A 21,433-nucleotide genomic window follows, 5' to 3' on the forward strand; every position below is an offset into this window, starting at 1 on the left:
AGATCAGGTCGTTACGGACGCGGTGATATATAACGTGTAGGGAATTTTATTTTTTTAAATTTTTAAATCAGGGATTTGTTTTTTTATTTTTACTTTTTTTTTTCACTTTAACATTTTTTTTTACCCAGACCCACTTGGTTCGTGAAGATCCAGTGGGTCTGATGTCTGTATAATACAGTACAGTACACTATATAGTGTACTGTAATGTAGTTCACTTACACTTTGTCTGAACAGATCTCTGCCACAACTGAGCCGACGGAGAAGGAGGGGGCTCCCTCCCTCTGTGACGCCATCCTATCTGGGGGCTGCAAAGGCACAGCAGCCCCCCGATGGAAGAGGAGCTCCCTGCCTGTTCACCACTTCCATACACTGCATTGAAAGGGTTAAAACGGCTGACATCTGCACAGATGTCAGGTGTTTGAATCAGAGCGATCAAAGATCGCGCGCCCGTCCCCCACACTCCCGCACCGCAGGGATCAGAAACTTGCATAAGCGCTACAAACCGCAGGTCTGAATTGACACAGAGAGCCTGCTGAACGATTTTAGCAGGCACCCCGTTCTGATCACTGCCGGCCGTGCGGCAATGATCAGAACTACACAGGACGTACAGGTACGCCCTGTGTCCTTAAGTACCGGGACGTCAGGGTGTACCTGTACGCCCTGTGTCCTTAAGGGGTTAAAGAGTCATTGTACTTTCACACAATTTAATTTAAATGCAGAATAGTACATTTCTAAATCACTTCATTTAAAAAAAGCTTTAAAAATCATGGCCCCTATGGGTCTCATTTCCACCTAAGTTGCAGTCCACTGCCTGTTGTCAGCAAGATCCCTAGTAACACAGACAGGAGAGGACAGAGAGGAAGCAGAGGCGTGTCAGAGCTAGCTGAGACTGTGAACCTGATAAAAGAACTGCTACTACACAGCTTCTGAATTCACAGGAGCCTCCTGCTTTTCTGTAAGTGTGATTTCCCCCTCCTTATCTGTTCTGTGAGCTGCAGAGCTAAAAACAAACCATGGGTAGTAAGGGAAAGGATGCCGTCACAGCAGTACAGTGAGGCAGATGCCATAGAAGAGAAACCCCCCTGCTTCTGAGAGAAGAGCATCTAGCTATGTTGCTAAAGAGGGGAAAAAAATTGTTTGTTTTTTTGTGCTTACCTGTAAAATCCTTCTTGCTGAGTTCATTGGGGGACACAGAAGACCATGGGTATAGCTGCTGCCACTAGGAGGCAACACTAAGCAAAAAAAGTGTTAACTCCTCCTCTAAAGCTATATCCCTCCTGCAGACACTGAGCTAAATCAGTTTGTACAAAAGCAGTAGGAGCAGCCAGAAGAAGCCAACAGAACACAATTAAAAGGAAGAAAACCGGAGATGGGTCATCATCAAGAAGCAGAAGGACCCATCTAGGAGAACCAGCAATGTACATACAGGGTGAGAGCTGTGTCCCCCAATAAACTTGAGAAAAGGATTTTACAGGTAAGCACAAAAAATCCTATTTTCCTGCTCATATCATTGGGGGACACAGAAGACCATGGAACGATAAAGAGCAGTACCATTGGGAGGGAACAAGAACAGAACAAATCCAAGGCCAGTCATAAGGCCCTATACAGAAATGCGGGAGAAAGACACACCAGGAACCCTGAAAAGGGACAGGAAGACCCCTTCTCCAGAAGGCCAGCCAGAGAGCGGCTGAATATGCAGAGGCTCCGGCTGGGCAGAAGAAAGAACAGCCCAGGGAATATAAGTCACGGCTTAGGAGACTTCAGAAGAAGTTGAGAGCACACAGAATATCCACAAGGTGGTCAAGAATGAAGACAAGACAGTCACCAAAAGAAACTGAGCGATTGCGGAAGATACAGGAGAGAAATACGTAGCCTGGATCCAGAGGGAGGAGACAAACTAAAAATGGCGTGTTGGATATCAAGGCCCAAAGAACTGCAGATGTGACAAAACTTGTCCCCCATTGGGGAAGAAGTAGGCATGCCCGAAGGCAAAGGCCCCACACACCATACCGGACTGCCAGAAGAGAAAAACACTCCAGCGGGACCATGACGAAGAAGTCAGGGCTAGAGAACCTGGAAGTCAGGCATGAGAATGGCCCACAAGAAAAAATTCCATAACAAGGAGAGGAGAGAAGCCATCTGATATTCCACGGAAGGCTGCCTGAACTGGCAGACCTAAATCGGAAGCTGCGGACAGGAACCAGAGATAGGACAAATATTGCACCAGGGAGTGTGGACCCTGAACGCCAGAAAGTCCCACAGAAAAAAATAAAAAAAAATAAAAAAAGATCTGCAGACCTGCACAGCAGGGAGGTCTGCCTCCTACGGACACCAAGCAAAACTGATTAGCTCAGTGTCTGCAGGAGGGATATAGCCGAGAGGAGGACCTAACATTTTTATTTTGCTTATTGTTGCTTCCTAGTGGCAGCAGCTATACCCATGGTCTTGTGTGTCCAAATTAGGCTGAAAGGCACAATAAGTAAGCCCAAAAAAGAACTATTCCTTTACGGTTAGTACAAAGAAGCACATCCATTATGCAAAATCCACACTCAAGTTTTATTTTTGGTAGGTTTTGTGGTTCTCAGGCCCTGCTTGGGTCAGACGTTTAATCACAAGCATGATTTCTTTTTTGTACAGTCCTTACAGAACATTGTGATTTGATACAAAATGGCATGGAAATTGTCTCAGCAGCAAAATATTTAAAGGGGGTTTCCAGGCGTTTAATACTGATGACCTACCCTCTGCTAGAGTTTTCATCAATATCAGATCGGCGCGGGTCTGTGAATAAACCATCAATATCAAAATCTCAGACAGCCCCTTTATAAAGTTTTGATTATAAAATTACATTCAATGCAATTCCTCTGTAGAAGTTGTTGCCTTTTTATGGTATGTTTACTTGGCATCTTTCATGCCAAAATTCATGTAAAAAAAACCCTGAAAATATTAAAATCTGTGTTGCGTAAAAGAAAATAACATGCCAGCGGCCAAATGCGGTATACCCCTTTTGAATGGGGCTAAATCTCTATAATGTATAAATGCAAACGGAACCATTCATTTTCAATGGTCCTGCAAAAAAATAAAACGGAATGTACTCCGTATGCATTCTGTTTCCGCATTTCCATTTTTCCGTTCCGTTGAAAGATAGAACATGTCCTAATATTGCCCGCAAATCAAGTTCCGTGGCTTCATTCAAGTCAATGGGTCCGCAAAAAACAAAAAAAACTTACTCTGTATGTCTTCCGTATCCGTTCAGTTTTTGCAGAACTATCTATTGAAAATGTTATGCCCAACCCAATTTTTTCTATGTAATTACTGTATACTATATATGCCATACGGAAAAACTGAACAGAAAAACGAAACGGAAACACAATGGAAAAAAAAAACAAAAAACTGAACAACGGATCCGTGAAAAACGAACTGCAAAACTGAAAAAGTCATACGGTTGTGTGCAGGAGGCCTAAACATCATATTTCTGCTGCGGATTTCGCAGCAAATAAATGTTGGATTTTTCTGACGTTCGCACACACTTCTACAATACAGAAATCTGTTTTTTCATATGACTTCTTGTGACTTATGTGGTAATAGATCACAGATGTCAGCGAGACTTTGTGGAATCTTGTTTGTATATACAACTTTCCTTCTTCATAAACCGTATTTTGATTTAAAAATAAAAAATTTAATCACAAATGTGCACATAACACGTTCTCAGAAATACTTGCTCTCGTACTCACGTCTTTCGGTAAGTGTGACCTCACACATCTCCTTCAATCGAACAATGAGCAGCTGATCTGCCATCACCAGGACGTTACAAACGAATTCCACATTTGCAGACTCTGAGGGGGAAAAAAAGAAAGGTTTTAATCATGGAAATAAATAGCTCTGAAGAGAGCAACACTTTGGAAGTGAGATCATGGTTTATTTTGTGATTGATGTTCTATGTACATGGAAAACACAAACATTTTGAGTCAATATTCAGGAGAAATAAGTCATGATCACAGCCAACACGACTTACAGCAAGGCCACGTTTAGCTCTGGCAAAGCCAACATTACTAAATATTACAAATAAAGAAATATGAGAAGATCTGGAAATTTGACCCCGTGCCATTATCACAGACAGAACAAATAACATGGTCTTCATCAATACATAAACGGAACTCACACTTGGTTGGGTTTAAATGAAGTGTTTTTCCAACCATTCAAAGCAATTATTATTGCACAATAACATAGGAGTCCAAATCTTTCTCATAGACAAAGGAAGGACAATGTTCTTAAGCTTATGGGTTGTTGACCAAGTACATCGGAGGTCCAATGATCAGCAGAAGTCTCCAGGCACTTTGTGCCCTCTTAGACACATAGCCTTGTTTGGCCCTTCATCTGAAATATCCGGGCAGATCTAAACCACCTACCTTTTACAGCTGGGGCCTCATCTGTGTAGATATAATCAAGAATAACTTTTAAAACTTCAGAATGAACAGGCATTTGTAAAGCGGAACAACAGCTTGCCTGCAGGAAAGAGAGAATAGCAATCATCCAGGTGTTGATTTTCTTTTCCTCTTTCTCCCTGCATCGCATCTACTACGTATGTTCCAAGACCCACACGGTAACCCCATATAGTACCTCAGGTGACACATGTACAGTTGCATAAATCTGCTATTGCTATAAAAAAGATGTGCCATGTGGCATACATTTGTACTGACTAATATACTGCACGATCCAAATACTAGCCAAACATGTGCTAGCGGTCACGTTGCTCTATGTTAAGTCATCACTTCAGGATAATAAGCAATAACCAGCGGTGACCAGGATGTAATGGGTAAGCAATGCTGGTCATTTTACTGTATGGTATTTTATTGCAGTTTATATGGAGCTTATTTAACCTCTTAACAGTCACGTTAAAATTGGAAATACCCTACCAAAAAATGTCACTTTTTTATTGTATATTTTTAATGTGTGTCTGCAGTAAATCTTGTTGGCGCACAACTCAAGGGACACTATTGAATTTTTAACCCCTTGGTGACATTATTCATTTTAGCCTTCAGGACCAATAACATTTTCCCCCTTTGTGTTCCAGCCGTCATAACTTTATAATTTTTTCTTCTAGATTTTTTTTCATTTTATTTTGCAGGATTAGTTGTAGGTTTTTAGGAACCATTTTGGGGTACATATAATGTAATAAATAACATTTGTTTCATTTTTTGGAGGGGATAAAAAAAAAAAAGCATGTTTTACATTATTTTGTGCAATTTATTTGTGGCATTCACTGTATGGTAAAAATAACAATGTTATTATGTGGGTCACTACAATGATGATAATGTCACATTTCTATAAATATGTTTGATAATTTTTCGCTCCTCCTGTCAGCTCTGCAGCTGCTCCCTCATTCGCCTCCAGACTGACAGAGAGGGGGCTGCTGCTTTAGCTGCTCATATCTCTGGTATGGCAACAGCTAGAAATATGGGCTTTGCATTGTTTGAAAGCTGGCATTCCAAGCTTTCAACCACCACCAAGCAGCAATATTTTCAATACATGGGAAGATCGCTGTTAGAAATCGGGAAGCAGTCAATACAGCTGAAAGTGAAAGTAAAAGTAAAAGGTTTTACCTGCGATTATTCCCGACTCAATTTCTAACAGTGACATCTCCTGTGTAGCTTGGACTTTAGCTGTTATTTTGATCTTGTATGAAAGCCTGGAATGCCAAATGTTTTCAAACAAGACTAGTTCCATGATTGTAGCTGGTACCATTCAGGAGATATCAGCAGCTAAGCAGCCCCCCACATCTGCCTGAGCTCCAGACTTTATCTGAAAGTCTATGTGAATTGCAGGACAGTCATGCATTTGTTGTAAAACAGCATGTTGAAGGAATGCCTTTTTTGTCAATGCAATTCCAACATTTCTGAAGAGAAAAACGCCACTACTAAAAAACAAAACAAAAAAAAACACATGGGGTTTTTTTTGGCAACGAAAAAGAAAAATGCCAAACTAAATTCATGTGTTTAGGAGCTCTAGGGATGGAGAGTTTAAAGCTGTACCCATATTATCTACAGAGCGCAAGAAACAGCCTGGAGGGCCAATGTCAGATCCCACATGATGATAGAGATCCTACACTGCTGTCCAATGCATGCATGAAGAGCTCAAGCAAATAACCTTTAAGACAGGGCTACGACACACATCTTCCATATTTGTCTTACCTCAATCCAAGAGCTGCTAAGCATGCTGTGAAAATATTCTACAATATAAAGAAAAAAACTAAATTGTGAATTTGAAGAAAAACTAAGCTTACTTTTTTTTTTTATCTGAATAGAAAAAACACATACCAAGTCTCGCACATAAGACACATTTATGGCAGGGGAATTCTTTCCCATCTTCAGATCTGATAGTTACATCACAAAGAGAAGTGCTTAAAAGAAAAGAAATGAAACAGTGTGACATACTGGCCGACGTTTTCCATTCTGGCTGCAGCAGAATTTTGGCATAATTGTTCCAAACATTGGCATGATTTGGCGCATCTCATTTATACATATTAATAAAGTAATTCAGTAAAAAAGAAATTGTCCTTCTGAAGAATGCATCTCATGCTGCGGTTTTCTTGTAGACTGCAGCAGTTTTTTTATCCAAACCTGTTCTGTATTTTGCTGAATTAGGGCTCGTTCACACGACTGTGGTTTTGACAAAAAACGCGGCCTGGGTGCGGACCCATTCACTTCTACGGGGCCGCAAAAGATGCGGACAGCACTCTGTGTGCTGTCCGCGTCCGTTGCACTGTTCCGTGGCCCCGCAAAAGTTATGTCATTAGCGCTGCAACGATTAATAGACGTTGTTAATATTCGATAACTGGATTCGTTGTCAACGAATCCCGTTATCGAATAATCATCCGATTCGTTGCTATGCGGGTAGTCAGGCGCTATTGCCTGCGGGTCCTTGAACTTTAAATCACAGCATCTTTATTACCTTACAATGAGCTCCAGTAAAAGGCAGAGCGGGCGGCAGCGTGACGTCACTTACTCACGTGACGCGCAAGCTCCGCCTGCTTCATTCATAAAGTGGGCGGAGCGGGCGCGTCACGTGAGTGACGTTACGCCGCCGCCCGCTCTGCCTGTTACTGGAGCTTCATTGTAAGGTAATAAAGATCCAGTGATGTAAAGTAAAAAAGTTACTGCTGGTTAAGGAATACTGCTGTGGGGGGCGGGGGAGCCGTGGATGGCACCGCTGTGGGGGGCGGGGGAGCCGTGGATGGCACCGCTGTGGGGGGCGGGGGAGCCGTGGATGGCACCGATGTGGGGGGCGGGGGAGCCGTGGATGGCACCGCTGTGGGGGGCGGGGGAGCCGTGGATGGCACCGCTATGGGGGCGGGGGAGCCGTGGATGGCACCGCTATGGGGGCGGGGGAGCCGTGGATGGCACCGCTATGGGGGCGGGGGAGCCGTGGATGGCACCGCTATGGGGGCGGGGGAGCCGTGGATGGCACCGCTATGGGGGCGGGGAGCCGTGGATGGCACCGCTATGGGGGCGGGGGAGCCGTGGATGGCACCGCTATGGGGGCGGGGGAGCCGTGGATGGCACCGCTATGGGGGCGGGGGAGCCGTGGATGGCACCGCTATGGGGGCGGGGGAGCCGTGGATGGCACCGCTATGGGGGCGGGGGAGCCGTGGATGGCACCGCTATGGGGGCGGGGGAGCCATGGATGGCACCGCTATGGGGGCGGGGGAGCCGTGGATGGCACCGCTATGGGGGCGGGGGAGCCGTGGATGGCACCGCTATGGGGGCGGGGGAGCCGTGGGTGGCACCGCTATGGGGGCGGGGGAGCCGTGGGTGGCACCGCTATGGGGGCGGGGGAGCCGTGGGTGGCACCGCTATGGGGGCGGGGGAGCCGTGGGTGGCACCGCTATGGGGAAGGGGGAGCCGTGGGTGGCACCGCTATGGGGAAGGGGGAGCCGTGGGTGGCACCGCTATGGGGAAGGGGGAGCCGTGGGTGGCACCGCTATGGGGAAGGGGGAGCCGTGGGTGGCACTGCTATTGGGAAGGGGGAGCCGTGGGTGGCACCGCTATGGGGAAGGGGGAGCCGTGGATGGCACCGCTATGGGAACAGAACAGAAGGAGCAGGGAGAACTTCTGTAACGGCTCCAAGGGAAAGATTGGAGCGCTGAGAGCTCAGTATGTAGTTCCCAGGACGGTACCGGAACGGTACAGAGGAACCAAGGATCCACTCTGTGGAGGCAGGTCTGATAGGCCCAGGAGGACCAAGGGACGCTGGAAGAGGAAGGACAGCGCTGACACATGACACTTCAAGTAACAGAGTCCCAGTCCCAGGTCCAGGCCGGACTGGAGAAAGACAGAACGGTGGGGAGAAAAAGGCAGAGTGGGGGGGGAATGCCCCACCGAACCCCCAGGTAAGAACCCTAAGTCCGAGAAAAGATCCTGGACGAAGCACGGCCGAGAGCGAACACTAGCGTGCTCGCTGGAATCGCCTGGCAAGCAGAGAAAACCCACCGTGATCAAGCGCAGACCAGTAACACAGGCAGAAGGGGTCAGCAAAACAGGTCCCGTCAGCCCCTGAGCAACGTCGTCCTGTATCCACCCGGAGTGGGGGAGCAGAAGGACAGATGGAAGGAACCGAAAAAAAGGTCCGCCCAGCATCAACAGATGCCAGGACAAGACAGGCTAAAGTCCATGGCGACGTAGCCACCACCGGAAGGTGTTCCACAGTCCCAGTGTGGGAGATCTAAGGTCAAACTGGACCTAAGGGTAGTCCTCTCAAGTTACCGAGAAGGTAAGTCCACAGCAAAACCATTGCCCAGAATGGAAAAACGCAATCCATACCCAGCGGAAGGACAGAACGCGGTAGACCCCAGTAAATAGGCGCACAGCTAGACCTGCCAGTGAGAACGAGGGAGATGGTACGAGACCACAAGGAACAACTGAACCATCCAAGTGATGCTCGGGGGAGGGGGGGGGGAGCAAAGGAACAGCCTCTGAAGCCTGAACGGGCAGAAGCCATAATCGGAGTGATATGCCCCAAGCGGGAGTCAAAACAGAGGCCGGCATAACACCCTCGAACCGAAAAAAGAGGAGTTAGTAACAGGAAAGCCATATGGCAGCCGAAAAGCAGAATCCCCGCTACTCTGAGACGCCCCGCTCACCGCCTCGTAGAAGGTGAATATCCTGAAGAACCCAAAGTGGAGGTGCCCCGGACCTGGATAATCGAGCACCCAAGAGAAGTTGGGTGACCTACCCAAGAAGAGCGGCCCAATCACGGTAGCGGATCAGCCTGAAGCGCAGAGGGCGCCAATAGAAAGGACTCATACCATACTACATTAGAAGAGGAGGAAATGGTAGTAGGCGAGGGAACAGTAGTCCCGCCAGAGCCAACGTAGAAGTCGAGTGGCACTGCAAACGGCACTCTCAACCCAGTGACCGCTTGGGCCCTGGAAAGCAAGTGCGCGGGAGGACGAATGGGTACGCATCTAGGAACCACGAACACTCCCCAGGTGGAAAGGCCAACGGACATGGTGGATGCCATCACAATGGGACCACAATTATACAGTCCAAACCAGAGAATGAGTACCTCCCAGCTCAGTGCAGTAGAGAGCAAGTAGAGCCCATCTACTTATATATAAAGTATATACCTTTGAATACAATGGGCATTCATTTATTGCTTGTATGACAACACCTTAGGTTTATACAGGTGGACAGAATGATCTCTTTAAAGAGTGCAAGGCCTGTGACAAGCATCGTATCCCAAGAGAAAAAAGTATGTCGCAGGAGGAAGTGAGGCATACGTACGAGCAGCCCCGTAAGCAGTGAGAAGGCCAACCCACCTATGGGAGGAGAAGGCATACACGGCCCAAACAACGGACAGAGCGCACAAGAAAGTCTGCTCACTGCAAAAATAGTCCTCAGCGAAGGGGATCAGCCAGAGTCCAACAGTATCAAATGAAGTGCAAAGTGCAACCTGAAAGGGAGTTATGCACAAGACTAGTACGGCATGCGATGGAACGCAAGAAGACCGCCCAGAAAAGGGGGGAAATGTACCTGGCAAACACTGCAGTCAGCAAGAGTGCAAAGGCCCGCCCCAAAAAAGGGGGGATGCCAAGGCCAGTACCTACTTCGGAAAGTAGGACATACCATGCAAGCCTTCCACCTATGTTGAGGGCCATGCTCATGGCCGGCAACGTAACCAGTGAGTGCAGTATTCCACCAGAAATGGAGGTCCATGCACATGGCCAGCATCGCATCTAGTTAGGAGTGCAGTATACGCCTATGGAAGGGGATCATGCACATGGCCGACACCGTATCCGGTGAGAGTGCAGTATTCGCCTATGGAAGGGTTTCATGCACCAGGCCGGCAGCGAATTCCAGTGAGTGCAAACGTTCCGCCTGTGGAAGGGGGTCGTGCACATGGCCAGCACCGCATCCGGTGAGAGTGCAGCAGTCCGCTTAGAGAAGGGGGTCATGCACAAGGCCAGGCCGCAGCCAGGGAGAGTGCAGTATTCCGCCTGGGAAGGAGGGTCATGCACCTGCAGCCACCAGAACTGGAGTGGGTGACGAATTCTGGCCAGAAAAAGCTGCATGCACTTGGCCAGCGCCGTATCCCTGGAGAGGGCAAGAAAACGCCTAGGAGGGGGAACATGCCCTGGCCAGCGCCGCAGCTGGGGAGCGCGACATGCCGCCTATGGAAGGGGGTCATGCATACCGACAGCAGTACTGAATGACGAGGCTGCCGCGCCCTGCGCAGCACACAAGTCCATTTATTTAAAACAAATTAAAAAAAAAAAAATTTATTAATATTACAGCCTCCATGTGGCAGAAAGGGGGGCCACCATACAGGGGCACAGGCTCCCTGAGAGGCAAGAAAAAAGGGGCCCCAGCCGTACAGGCCCATTAGAACCCGGCCAGTACCCAAAGGGTTAACAGGCATCCGGCCTGGGGGGTGCGGCGCTGCGATCCCCTGGGGGCGTGGGAACCTCCAGGCAGGAATAATTCGCACCTGGAGAAGTTCCCGCCCCCTCCAACAGAGGCCGGAATTTTGCGGCCTAGTAGGCCGTGAAGCCGGGGCCTAAATTTTACCTGGCTGACCGGGGCCGCACAGTATTTAAAGTTCGGCCGGGCCTAAGCCGGAGCAGCGCATGTACACCCCGTGGGCCGGAAGAGCCGTGGACCCGGACAGAGCGCCGGAAGCCTAGAACAAACTATGGAGCGCCCGGCCAGCCGGAATGCACCGATGGTTGGCCGGGGCCTGTTGGAGCACAGCGTGAAGTCCAATGCCGGCCGCAACGACAGCGACGTAGGGCTGGAGAAGCCACTCTCTCACCATCTGACACCGTAGTGGCAGGACGCTGGAAGAGGGACTTGGCGTGCGGGCGACCCTTGCGCTAGCGGGATGCAGGGGAGCTGGGCTGCCCTGGTCCACCTTGCCTTCTGTGGGGGAGGCAGCAGTGCGGGTGACCGACACTGGCGCAGCTAAACCCCGGGAGAAACAGAAGGTCTAGTGCGTCTCTGTTGTCCCTGATGGTCTGGAAGAAAAGGAAAAACTAAAAATCAAAAACTAAAACAAGGAGAAAACAGCCCTGCAGAGCAGGGAGTGTCTTGCCTCCTTGGACACTAAGCAACAACTGGCAGTCTCTCTCCAGGCTGAGAGTATAGCTGTGGAGGAGGGGCTTAACAGTTTTCACTTAGTGTCACGCCTCCTAGGGAGCTGAGCTATACCCAAGGTCTCCTGTGTCCCCCAAGGAAAATGGGCGAGAAATAACCCCATTGTAGAAACTACACCCCCAAATTACTCAAAACTGATTTAAAAAAAAAAACAAAAAAAAATGTTAACCCTTTAGGTGTTCCACAAGAATTAAAGGAAAATGGAGATGACATCTCTAAATTTCACTTTTTGGGCATTTTCCATTTTAATAAATTTTTTATTTTAAACATAGAGTGTTAACAGCCAAACAAAACTCAATATTTATTACTCCGATTCTTCGGTTTAGGCCGAATGCACGCGGCCGTTGTTCACGGCCGTGAGCGGTCCGTGGGACCGCGCCCTGGATTCCTGCTGAGTGCAGGAGCGCACGGCGTCATGGGTTGCCATGACGCCGTGCGCTCCCTGCTGCCGCCGAAGTACAGTGATACACTGGTACACTGGTATAGATCATACCAGTGTATTACTGTACTGTGGCGGCAGCAGGGAGCGCACGGCATCATAGCAACCCATGACGCCGTGCGCTCCTGCTCTCAGCAGGAATCCAGGCCGCGGTTCCACGGACCGCTCACGGCCGTGAACAACGGCCGTGTGCATTCGGCCTTACAGAAACACCCCACATGTGGTCATAAACTGATGTAAAGGCACACGGCAGGGTGCAGAAGAAAAGGAGCGCCAAATGGTTTTTCCATGGTTTTGCCATGTCCCATTTGAAGCCTCCCTGATGCACCCTTACAGTAGAAACTCCGAAAAAGTGACCCCATTTTGGAAACTAGAGGATAAGGTGCTAGTTTTGTTGGTACTATTTTGGGGTAGATATGATTTTTATTTGCTCTATATTACGTTTTTGTGAAGCAAGGTAACAAACAAATGGATGTTTTTGCACAGTTTATTTTTTACAACATTCATCTGACAGGGAATATCATGTGCTATTTTTGTAAAGCAGGTTGTTACGGATGCAATGATAGCAAATATTTCTACTTTGTTTCAGTTTTACATAATAAAGCATTTTTTGAAAAGAAATTATGTTTTTGTGTCTCCATTTTCTGAACGCCATATTTTTTTTATTTTTCTGCCGATAGTCTTGTGCAGGGGCTCGTTTTTTGCAGGAAGAGTTTACGCTTTTATTGGTACCATTTTTGGATATATTGGGTACATGATTTTTTGATCATTCATTATTACACTTCATGGGGCAAGTTGACATAAAATTGGCTGTTTTTATTTATTTATTTTTACAGCATTCATCTGAGGGGTTAGGTCATGTGACATTTTTATAGAGCAGATCGTTACGGATGTGGCAATACCTAATATGTATACTTTTTCTAATTTATTTAAGTTTTACACAATAATAGCATTTGTGAAACCCAAAAATTATGTGTTTTAGTGTCTCCATAGTCTGAGAGCCATAGCTTTTTTATTTTATTTTTGATTTTTAGTTAGGGTCTCATTTTTTGCAGGATGAGGTGACTGTTTGATTGGTACTATTTTGGGGGACATACGGCTTTTTGATCGCTTTGAACACTATGTAAAAATGGCTTTTTTGGCACTGTTTATTTAATTTTTTTTAAGGTGCTCACCTGAGGGGTTAGGTCATGTGATATTTTTATATAGAGCTGGTTGTTATGGATCCGGCGATACCGTATATTTTTTATTTATTTCACTTTAACACAACATATTTTAGTGTCTCCATTGTCTGAGTTATAGGTTTTTTTTTTTAAACGATTTTCTTAGGGTCTCATTTTTTGCGGGATCAGGTGACAGTTTCATACTATTTTGGGGGGCACACGCCTTTTTGATCGCTTGGAGTTGCACTTTTTGTGATGGAAGGTGACAAAAATAACTTTTTTTGACACCATTTTTTTATGGTATTTATCGGACAGGGTGGATCATGTGATATATTTACAGAGCCGTTACAGATGTGGCAATACCAAATATGTATTTTATTTTTTCTATTTTTTTTTTATTACTTAATTGGGTAATTTTTTTTTTTACATGTGAAACTTTTTTTTTTTTTTTTTAAAAACACTATTTATTTGGGGGACATTTAACTTAAATTCCCCCCCCCCCCCCCCCACTATTGATTTCTCCTGTAACTGGGGCTGACAGTAACCCCAGTTACAGGGGAAATACAGCCCCTAGAGAGGCTGTACAGCGGTATACTGCACTGAGGCTGTACAGTGCAGGGCTGATCGAGGTCTGTGAAAGACCCGACAGCTCCTGCACTCTCCTGGCCCTGGTGGTCACATGACCACTGGGCCGGCACAGGAGGCGCATAGCATTTTCTGATCTGTATACACAGCGCTCGTTGAGTGCTGCGATCTAGAAGGCAGAGACACCTGGGAACTGTCCCTGCTGCCTTCTCTCTGGGTTGCCCTGCTGTCACTGACAGCTGGCCCCCCCGCTCAAGCAGCTGCACAATTAGCGTGCAGCTGCCATCTCTGAATGGATGTTCCAGAACGTCTATTCAGGGATAAACATCCACCCATAGGATGTTTATATCCTGTAGGTCAGTGATGTCGAACCTTTTAGAGGCCGAGTGCCCAAACTGCAACCCAAAACCCACTTATTTATTGTAAAGTGCCAACACGGCAATTCAACCTGAATACTATAGTTCAATATAGTATATCCTCCATGTACTTTATAATTTAGCTATTAAAGCCTGCCTACATTCAGTGCCCTGCCTGTGCTGTTCATAGTACACCCTGCGCTGATGAATGGCAGGAAAAGTCTAAGGCATATTGGTACACCATAGACTTTTTTCACAGTGCGGGTGCCCACAGATAGGGCTCTGAGTGCCGCCTCTGGCCCCCGTGCCATAGGTTCGCCATCACTGCTATAGGTGGATGTGAAGTGGTTAATTTAATGAGGAGAATGTGGCTAAAAGGGAACCTGTCACCTGGATTTTAAGTATAGAGCTGAGGCCATGGGCTGCTAGATCGCCGCTAGCACATCCTCAATATCCAGTCCCCATAGCTCTCTGTGCTTTTATTGTGTCAAAAAAACAATTTTATATATATGTAAATGAACCTTAGAGGAGTCCTGTCTCCTCCAGGGTATATTTCTATACATATCACAATATAATGTAGACAGACACTAGCTGTACTGTTCATAAAATATTCTATTAGGATGTATTCAAAAACAACAGGGTTTGTCAGAAGTGTTTTGCAATATTGTGTTTGTTTAAAGATGCATTCCCTTGCTATAGTGCCACTACACTGAATGTAGCAGTGCTTAAAAGGAACCCGTCACCTGGATTTGGGGTATAGAGCTGAGGACATTGGTTGCTAGATGGCCGCTAGCACATCCGCAATATCCAGTCCCCATAGCTCTGTGTGCTTTTATGGTGTTAAAAAATAAATAAAAAATACGAAATTATATATATATATATATATATATATATATATATATATATATATATATATATATATATATATATATATATATATATATATATTATGCACCTTAGAGGAGTCCTGTCTCCTCCGTGCTTCAGAGATAAGTCCAGCGTTCTCCAACTCTGAGCCCAGCACCCCCCACTGTGAAGGAGCCCAGCACCGCCCGCATCCTCCGAATCTCCTCATTGCTCCCCGACGTCACAAAGCTAGAGCGCAGTTATCTTGCGATGTGCGAGCTAGCGCATGCGCAGTTCGTACCCTAAGGCTGATGCCAGTACAGGGAAGAAACACTATGCCGACACTGCGCATGTGCTAGGTCGAGCATCGCGAGATTACGGTGCTCTAGCTTTGTGACGTCGGGGAGCAAGGAGGAGATTCGGAGTATGCGGGGAGGTGCTGGGCTTCTTTACAGTGGGCGTGGCTGGGCTCCAGAAACGGTAGTAACAGCTCCTTGGGCTTCTTACTTGCCTAATTTACTATACATATTTTTAAAAAAATGTACACAATAAAAGAACAGAGAGCTATGGGGACTGGGTATTGCGGATGTGCTAGCAGTGATCTAGCAACCCATGTCCTCAGCTCTATACCCAAAACCCAGGGGACAGGTTCCCTTTAAATGTTTATGAACAAAGTGAAAGCAAAAAGTATGCATTATACAGCTTAAAAAACTGTTAACCCTTTGTGATGGAATGGCTCAATATTTATTTTTTTATAAAGACCAATTGAAAAAATGTTGTTGTTTTTTTTAGCCCAAAATGAGTAAAATGCATCAAAAATGTTTGCCTCCGAAGGTGTACATAGCCTTTAAGGGGAGACTGGCTAATTGGAGTATCCCTACAAAACATTTTTTTTTCCCTGTAAAGAGAACCAATAATATTGTCCACGCCATTGTGAAAGCCGTTGAAAAAATAATAATTGCATGTATCAAGATTTTTTATTCACTACTTTGCATCATGAAAGGCCACATCTGTTATACATGTTATGGTAGAACAAACACCATATGATATCGTGGTACATACCATTTGTTCAGGTTGAGCCTTGTCCCGTTTCCAGTCTTCTTGTGAACAACATTAATTGTTCCATTTTCATATCTGACTCCATCCAGTCTTCAACATAAAGGAACATAAAAATACAGTTAAAAGGGGAAAGCCAGAATGAAAACCATATAAGCTACCATCTCTGATGGTCATAGAAAACTCAGACCTCTGACTCAATATGTTAAAGGACTGGCAGGTGGTCTTCACATGAAATGATCTCAAAGGGGAAAAAAATAAATAACTACATAAATAAACCTGGTCTTGCCCAGCAGCAGCCACCAAAGTATTAAATCTTAAATTGGCATCATTAAAAGATTAAATTAAAGAAGAAAGGTTCTGCTTCATCAAATTGGACAATGTTAACACACACACAGTATATTCACATTACATATTGTAATTTATAAATACAGTATATGAAATCAACATCAGGTACTAAAAGGGTTGTCCAATGACTGGACAGAATTAAATCTGACCTAAACAATGCTGCAAACAATGGGCCCCTAAGCTCAATTTCACCTGCACAGTTGGTGGGAATATCAATTTAAAAGTTGTGATGCTCCTTCAGCTCACATTGATCTTGCTCTGTGTTACCATGGAATGATTTCATTGGAAAATTAAATTCAATGGACCGATCATGAAATTAAGCTGACATGAGTCTCTCTAAGAATCCATATTAAGTCAACAAGATCTAGACCTCTGTTCACGTAAACCAGCCTAAAGGGGTTCTCCAGGAATTAAGAAAATGAAAATACTGAAATATTACTTTACAATAAATATATTCCCAAATACCTTTCATTAGTTATAATTGGTGTTCAGCAAACTGTGTCCAAAGTTCGGGTTATTGTAGAATCCCGTTATGGATTCCGCTACCACAGGCCATAACGGAATTTGAAATCCATAACGGGATTCTTCGATAACCCAAACTTTGCACACAGAAGTTAAAAAAACAAGTTTGCTCAACACTAGTTATAATGGCTTGCTTTGTCTAGGGAGCAATCATCAGCAGAAATAAAATGTCCGCCGTCCTATTAGTACACACAAAACCTGTCCTAATCACACAGTAGGACAAGTTACTTCAGGACACAGCTAAAGAGCTGCCTCATCCTACTCTCTGCTCTGCTTGTCAGGGATTATGGGTCTGAATACAGTTTAATAAGATGTTCAGCTGAATTTCTGTAGGAATGCAGTTCATGAGGAGACATGAAGTGCAGAGAGTATGGACAGGTCAGACGGTGGTAATGTGGGGCTCTAGTAATGGAGACTGTAATAGGGAAGCTCATTACCACATCCTCACCTCCTCTCTGTTCTTCATATCTCCTCATGAACTCCTTTCCTACAGAGATTCAGCTGAAAATCGTATCTGTATTCAGGATCATAATCCCCGACAAGTAGAGCAGAGAGGAGGATGAGGCAGCTCTTTAGCTCAGTGTTGTGAAGTAACTTGTCCTCCTGTGTGATTAGGACAGGTTTTGTGTACTAATAGGATGGTGGACATTATTTTTCCTAATGATAAAATAAGCCAATATAACTAATGAAAGGTATTTGGAAATATATTTATAATAAAGTAATATTTAAGTATTTTTATTTTCTTAATTCCTGGAGAACCCCTTTAATGGAATATTTAAATCATGGGGGGAAACCTTATGGCTTTTAGGCAGACACTAAATTTAAGCAACTCTTGTGTTGGGATTAGTAGTGTTAGGAATACACTTGCGCTAAAAGAGATCCGGCAGGCAACAGCCTGCCTGATCTGTTTGCATTCCGGCATTGCCGAAAGAAACCGCATGGCTATTTGTCCCCATTCACTAAAACGGGGACAACAACCCAGCAAATACGCTTAGAAGGGGCTGGACAAATACCGCTGTGTGCAGCATTTGTCATCTGTCCGCTTCTCAGCATGTTTGCCAGGTTGCGGCAGGATCTCCGCCGGTCTCCATAGTAGTGAATAGGGCCAGCGGGCGTCAGGTAGCATCCGGCAGTGCAGGATGCAGATGTCTTTGGCAGGCTACTCCTCTGCTGGAACAGCCTGCCGGAGACGTAAACACAAGTGTGAAACCTGCCTTAGGCCACTGATTGTCATCTGAATGAGGCCCAAGGTTCTAATGATAATGGTAGTCACACAAATTTTGTACACTGTGAAAGACATTTATCAAAACTGATGCAAAGAAAAACTGGGTTAGTTGCCCATAGCAACCAGATTCCACCTTTTGTTTTTCAAAGCTCCTTTGGAAAATGAAAGGTGGAATCTGATTGCACCAACCAAGTTAGTTTTCCTTTACACCCATTTTGATAAATTGCTGCTTGTATTTAGAAATGGCAAAATAGAACTTAACATACCTTGAACTCAGACAACTCAGACCAAATTTCTTGGCCAGATTTTGAAGCATTTTTACAGGGCTATTTTCTTCGCTCACACATTTACTTTTCTTGGACGGCTTTATCTTGCCCTTTTTCTTTTCATTGTCTGCACAGATCTGGTTGTTCCTATAGACCTCATAGGCAGATTTACCTTTAACATCTTCATGAAAACTTATCTTCTGAAAATGTGAAATGATGGCGTCTTGATTTTCATCAAATTTTTCTTTTTGAATGCATCTTGGCTTATGACCATGGACTAACATATCACACGTGTCGGTGTAGACAAATTGCAAGATGTAGGCGAACAGAACAGGAGATACTTTTTCAATGACAAACAGGTCACATCCTGACGAATCTTCCCCATTTTGGTAAATATCTGGGAGGACAGCTTGGTTGCTGCCGGCAGATAAAAACAGCTTTCTGAAGAAGTCACAGTTCATGGCCAGAATGCACCTATGTGCTGGGAACGCCTGGGAACCTAGTAAAAACGTCACATCATGGATGGAGTCCATCTCATCTACTTCCTTCAGTATTTTCCCAAAATCTTCGTCAAAAATGGATGCAGACACAACTGGGATTTCAAAAAGGCTATCAGGCAAAAAATAAAAATAAATATATGACACAGAGTTATGATTAAAGGAACTTTCCAGTATTTATCCCCATTGTGACGCTGCCATGATGGGTTATTCATCCCGACCATGCAGAGGACAAATCCCACCATTCTTAGTTCCCATGCACCCGTGTATTGTATGAAGCAATTCTAACCACGTGGATGAAATCTGGGTAGTATAAGAGGTGGAGCAGGACAAACGCATGGGCTTTGGACTGGTTTTGAAGTCATGCGTAACCAGATAAGACCCTCTCTGGTCCTTATGCATACTTTCAATCTTGTAGACACCATACATGTCCAGAGCAAAGCAAAATAAATATGTATTCATCACACAACAACATTTCAACCCACACACAGAGCTGGGTCCAACTGTTGAACAGTGGTAAATATTTATTTCGACTTGCACTGGACACGTGTGCTGTTACATACGAGAGCACATGCATGAAATCACACGCAGTCATAGCGTCCACACATCAGACAGCTAAATAAGAATCACAATGAGGCTAAGTCTTAGGGTACTTTCACACTTGCGTTTTTCTTTTCCGGCACAGAGTTCCGTCCTAGGGGCTCAATACAGGAAAACAACTGATCAGTTTTTATCCCCATGCATTCTGAATGGAGAGAAATCCATTCAGGATGCATCAGGATGTCTTCAGTTCAGTCTTTTTTTTACTTTTCAGGACGTCAGGACGGAGATAATACCGCAGCATGCTGCCTTTTTATCTCCGTCAAAATACCGGAACATTGTATTACATTGAAATGTATTAGTGCCGGATTCGGCATTAAAAATACCCCAATGCCGGATTCGTCCTTCCGGTCTGCGCATGCGCAGACCTTTAAAAATGCAAAAAAATAAAATAAAATAGAAACAGAGCCGGATCACTCTGCCGCAAGTGTGAAAGTACCCTAAAATGTGCCGAAAAAAATAGTTTTTTCACATGCAAGGTGTGAAAGAGTCTTACACCTTTTAGGCCACTTTCTTATGGCAGCATTAAAGGGGTATTCCCATCTTAATGATCACTGTTAAATCTGATTTGGCAGTGATCATTTTTCTAAATACATTTTATTACCCAATTCCCACCCTTTTTGAGAAAAGTTCCCTCTTACCTGACATTGTCTTTCGTCTCCCCTGGTTACGGCCACCTCTCCTGTCGAATCCCGCCGGGCCGCGCTTGCGCAGAAGACTGAAGATTCTCTCCCGCCCGGGCAATGTCCTAAACGTGCACGTCGCCGCGCATGCGCCATGACGACTTCTTCCTGGCCAGTATAGTACAGAGCCGCGAAACGTGCACGCCGGCTCTGTACTATACAGGCCAGGAATAAGTCACCATGGCGCATGCGCGGCGTGCGCGTTCAGGACATTGCGCGGCCCGGCCATGAGAAAAACTTCAGTCTTCTGCGCAAGGGCGGCCTGGCAAAGACGTCACTCAAGCCCAGCCGAATTCAAGAAGTGGACGTCACGCTGGACGAAGGTAACACAACCTACTTAATCATCAACAAGATGAATCAGATGTGTGACAAAAAGTTATAACACCAAATAAACAAAGGGACGACATATAAAATAATCAAAAATTTTATTACATAATTGACATTACAAAAGACAAAGAAAATAATGATAGCAGTAGCAAGGCAGGCTAGCGCTGCGACAAGCAGCTCATATGCCGGATAGGCAGTACGCCCGATCCAAATATAAAAAAAAGCGGAGCGAAACGCACGTCCGGGTGCGCTCTTTGCCGGTCCAGGGTCCGATCCTTTTTTGTGGTCCTACTAAACTTTAGGTAATATGTTTTAGTTTGTACTATCATTGTTGTCTTTAACACTGTTTAAGGACTTCTCTTCTGAGGTGCTTTGAATCTGGCCCTCATATTTACTCATATTAGTGTAGTCCTTGTATACCCGAGTAGGATTTATTTACATCTTATTGGGGGTTGTCCAAATATTGCCTGCTTTGTGCGGCACTTATTTTTTTGGGGAGTTTCCCCTTTATTGGGATCGGGCGTACTGCCTATCCGGCAAATGAGCCGCTTGTCGCAGCGCTAGCCTGCCTTGCTGCTATCATTCTTTTCTTTATGTCTTTTGTAATGTCTATTATGTAATAAAATTTGTGATTATTTTATATGCGTGTCCCTTTGTTCATTTGGTGTAGTTTGGACGAAGGTAAGTATTAAAACTGAAGATGGGAATACCCCTTTAAGCTCAATATTTTGCACCAGTATTTGTAAGCCACGATCAGATGCAGGTCCAAAAACACAGAAGAGGCACAAATCTTCCCATTACACTTTCTCTGTAGGTACCACTTCTGGTTTTGGCTTATAAATACTGCCGCAATATACTAACCATGAATCTGC

General features: G+C 45.2%; 1 protein-coding gene across 1 annotated transcript in view; it reads right to left on the minus strand.

Moving 5' to 3' along the window:
* The window catches only part of IBTK (inhibitor of Bruton tyrosine kinase), a 118,224-nt gene that overhangs the window by 59,792 nt on the left and 36,999 nt on the right, over positions 1 to 21,433 (minus strand). Inside the window, exons 12-17 of the mRNA XM_044289176.1 lie at positions 18,455 to 19,063; positions 16,100 to 16,186; positions 6,315 to 6,397; positions 6,189 to 6,226; positions 4,407 to 4,503; positions 3,732 to 3,833 (exon numbers count right to left, since the gene is read on the minus strand). Of these exons, the coding sequence (XP_044145111.1) occupies positions 3,732 to 3,833; positions 4,407 to 4,503; positions 6,189 to 6,226; positions 6,315 to 6,397; positions 16,100 to 16,186; positions 18,455 to 19,063 (1,016 nt within the window). The remainder of the gene's footprint in view (positions 1 to 3,731; positions 3,834 to 4,406; positions 4,504 to 6,188; positions 6,227 to 6,314; positions 6,398 to 16,099; positions 16,187 to 18,454; positions 19,064 to 21,433) is intronic.

This window comes from Bufo gargarizans, chromosome 4 (assembly GCF_014858855.1).
Source record: "Bufo gargarizans isolate SCDJY-AF-19 chromosome 4, ASM1485885v1, whole genome shotgun sequence".
Classification (NCBI taxonomy): Eukaryota; Metazoa; Chordata; class Amphibia; order Anura; family Bufonidae; genus Bufo; species Bufo gargarizans.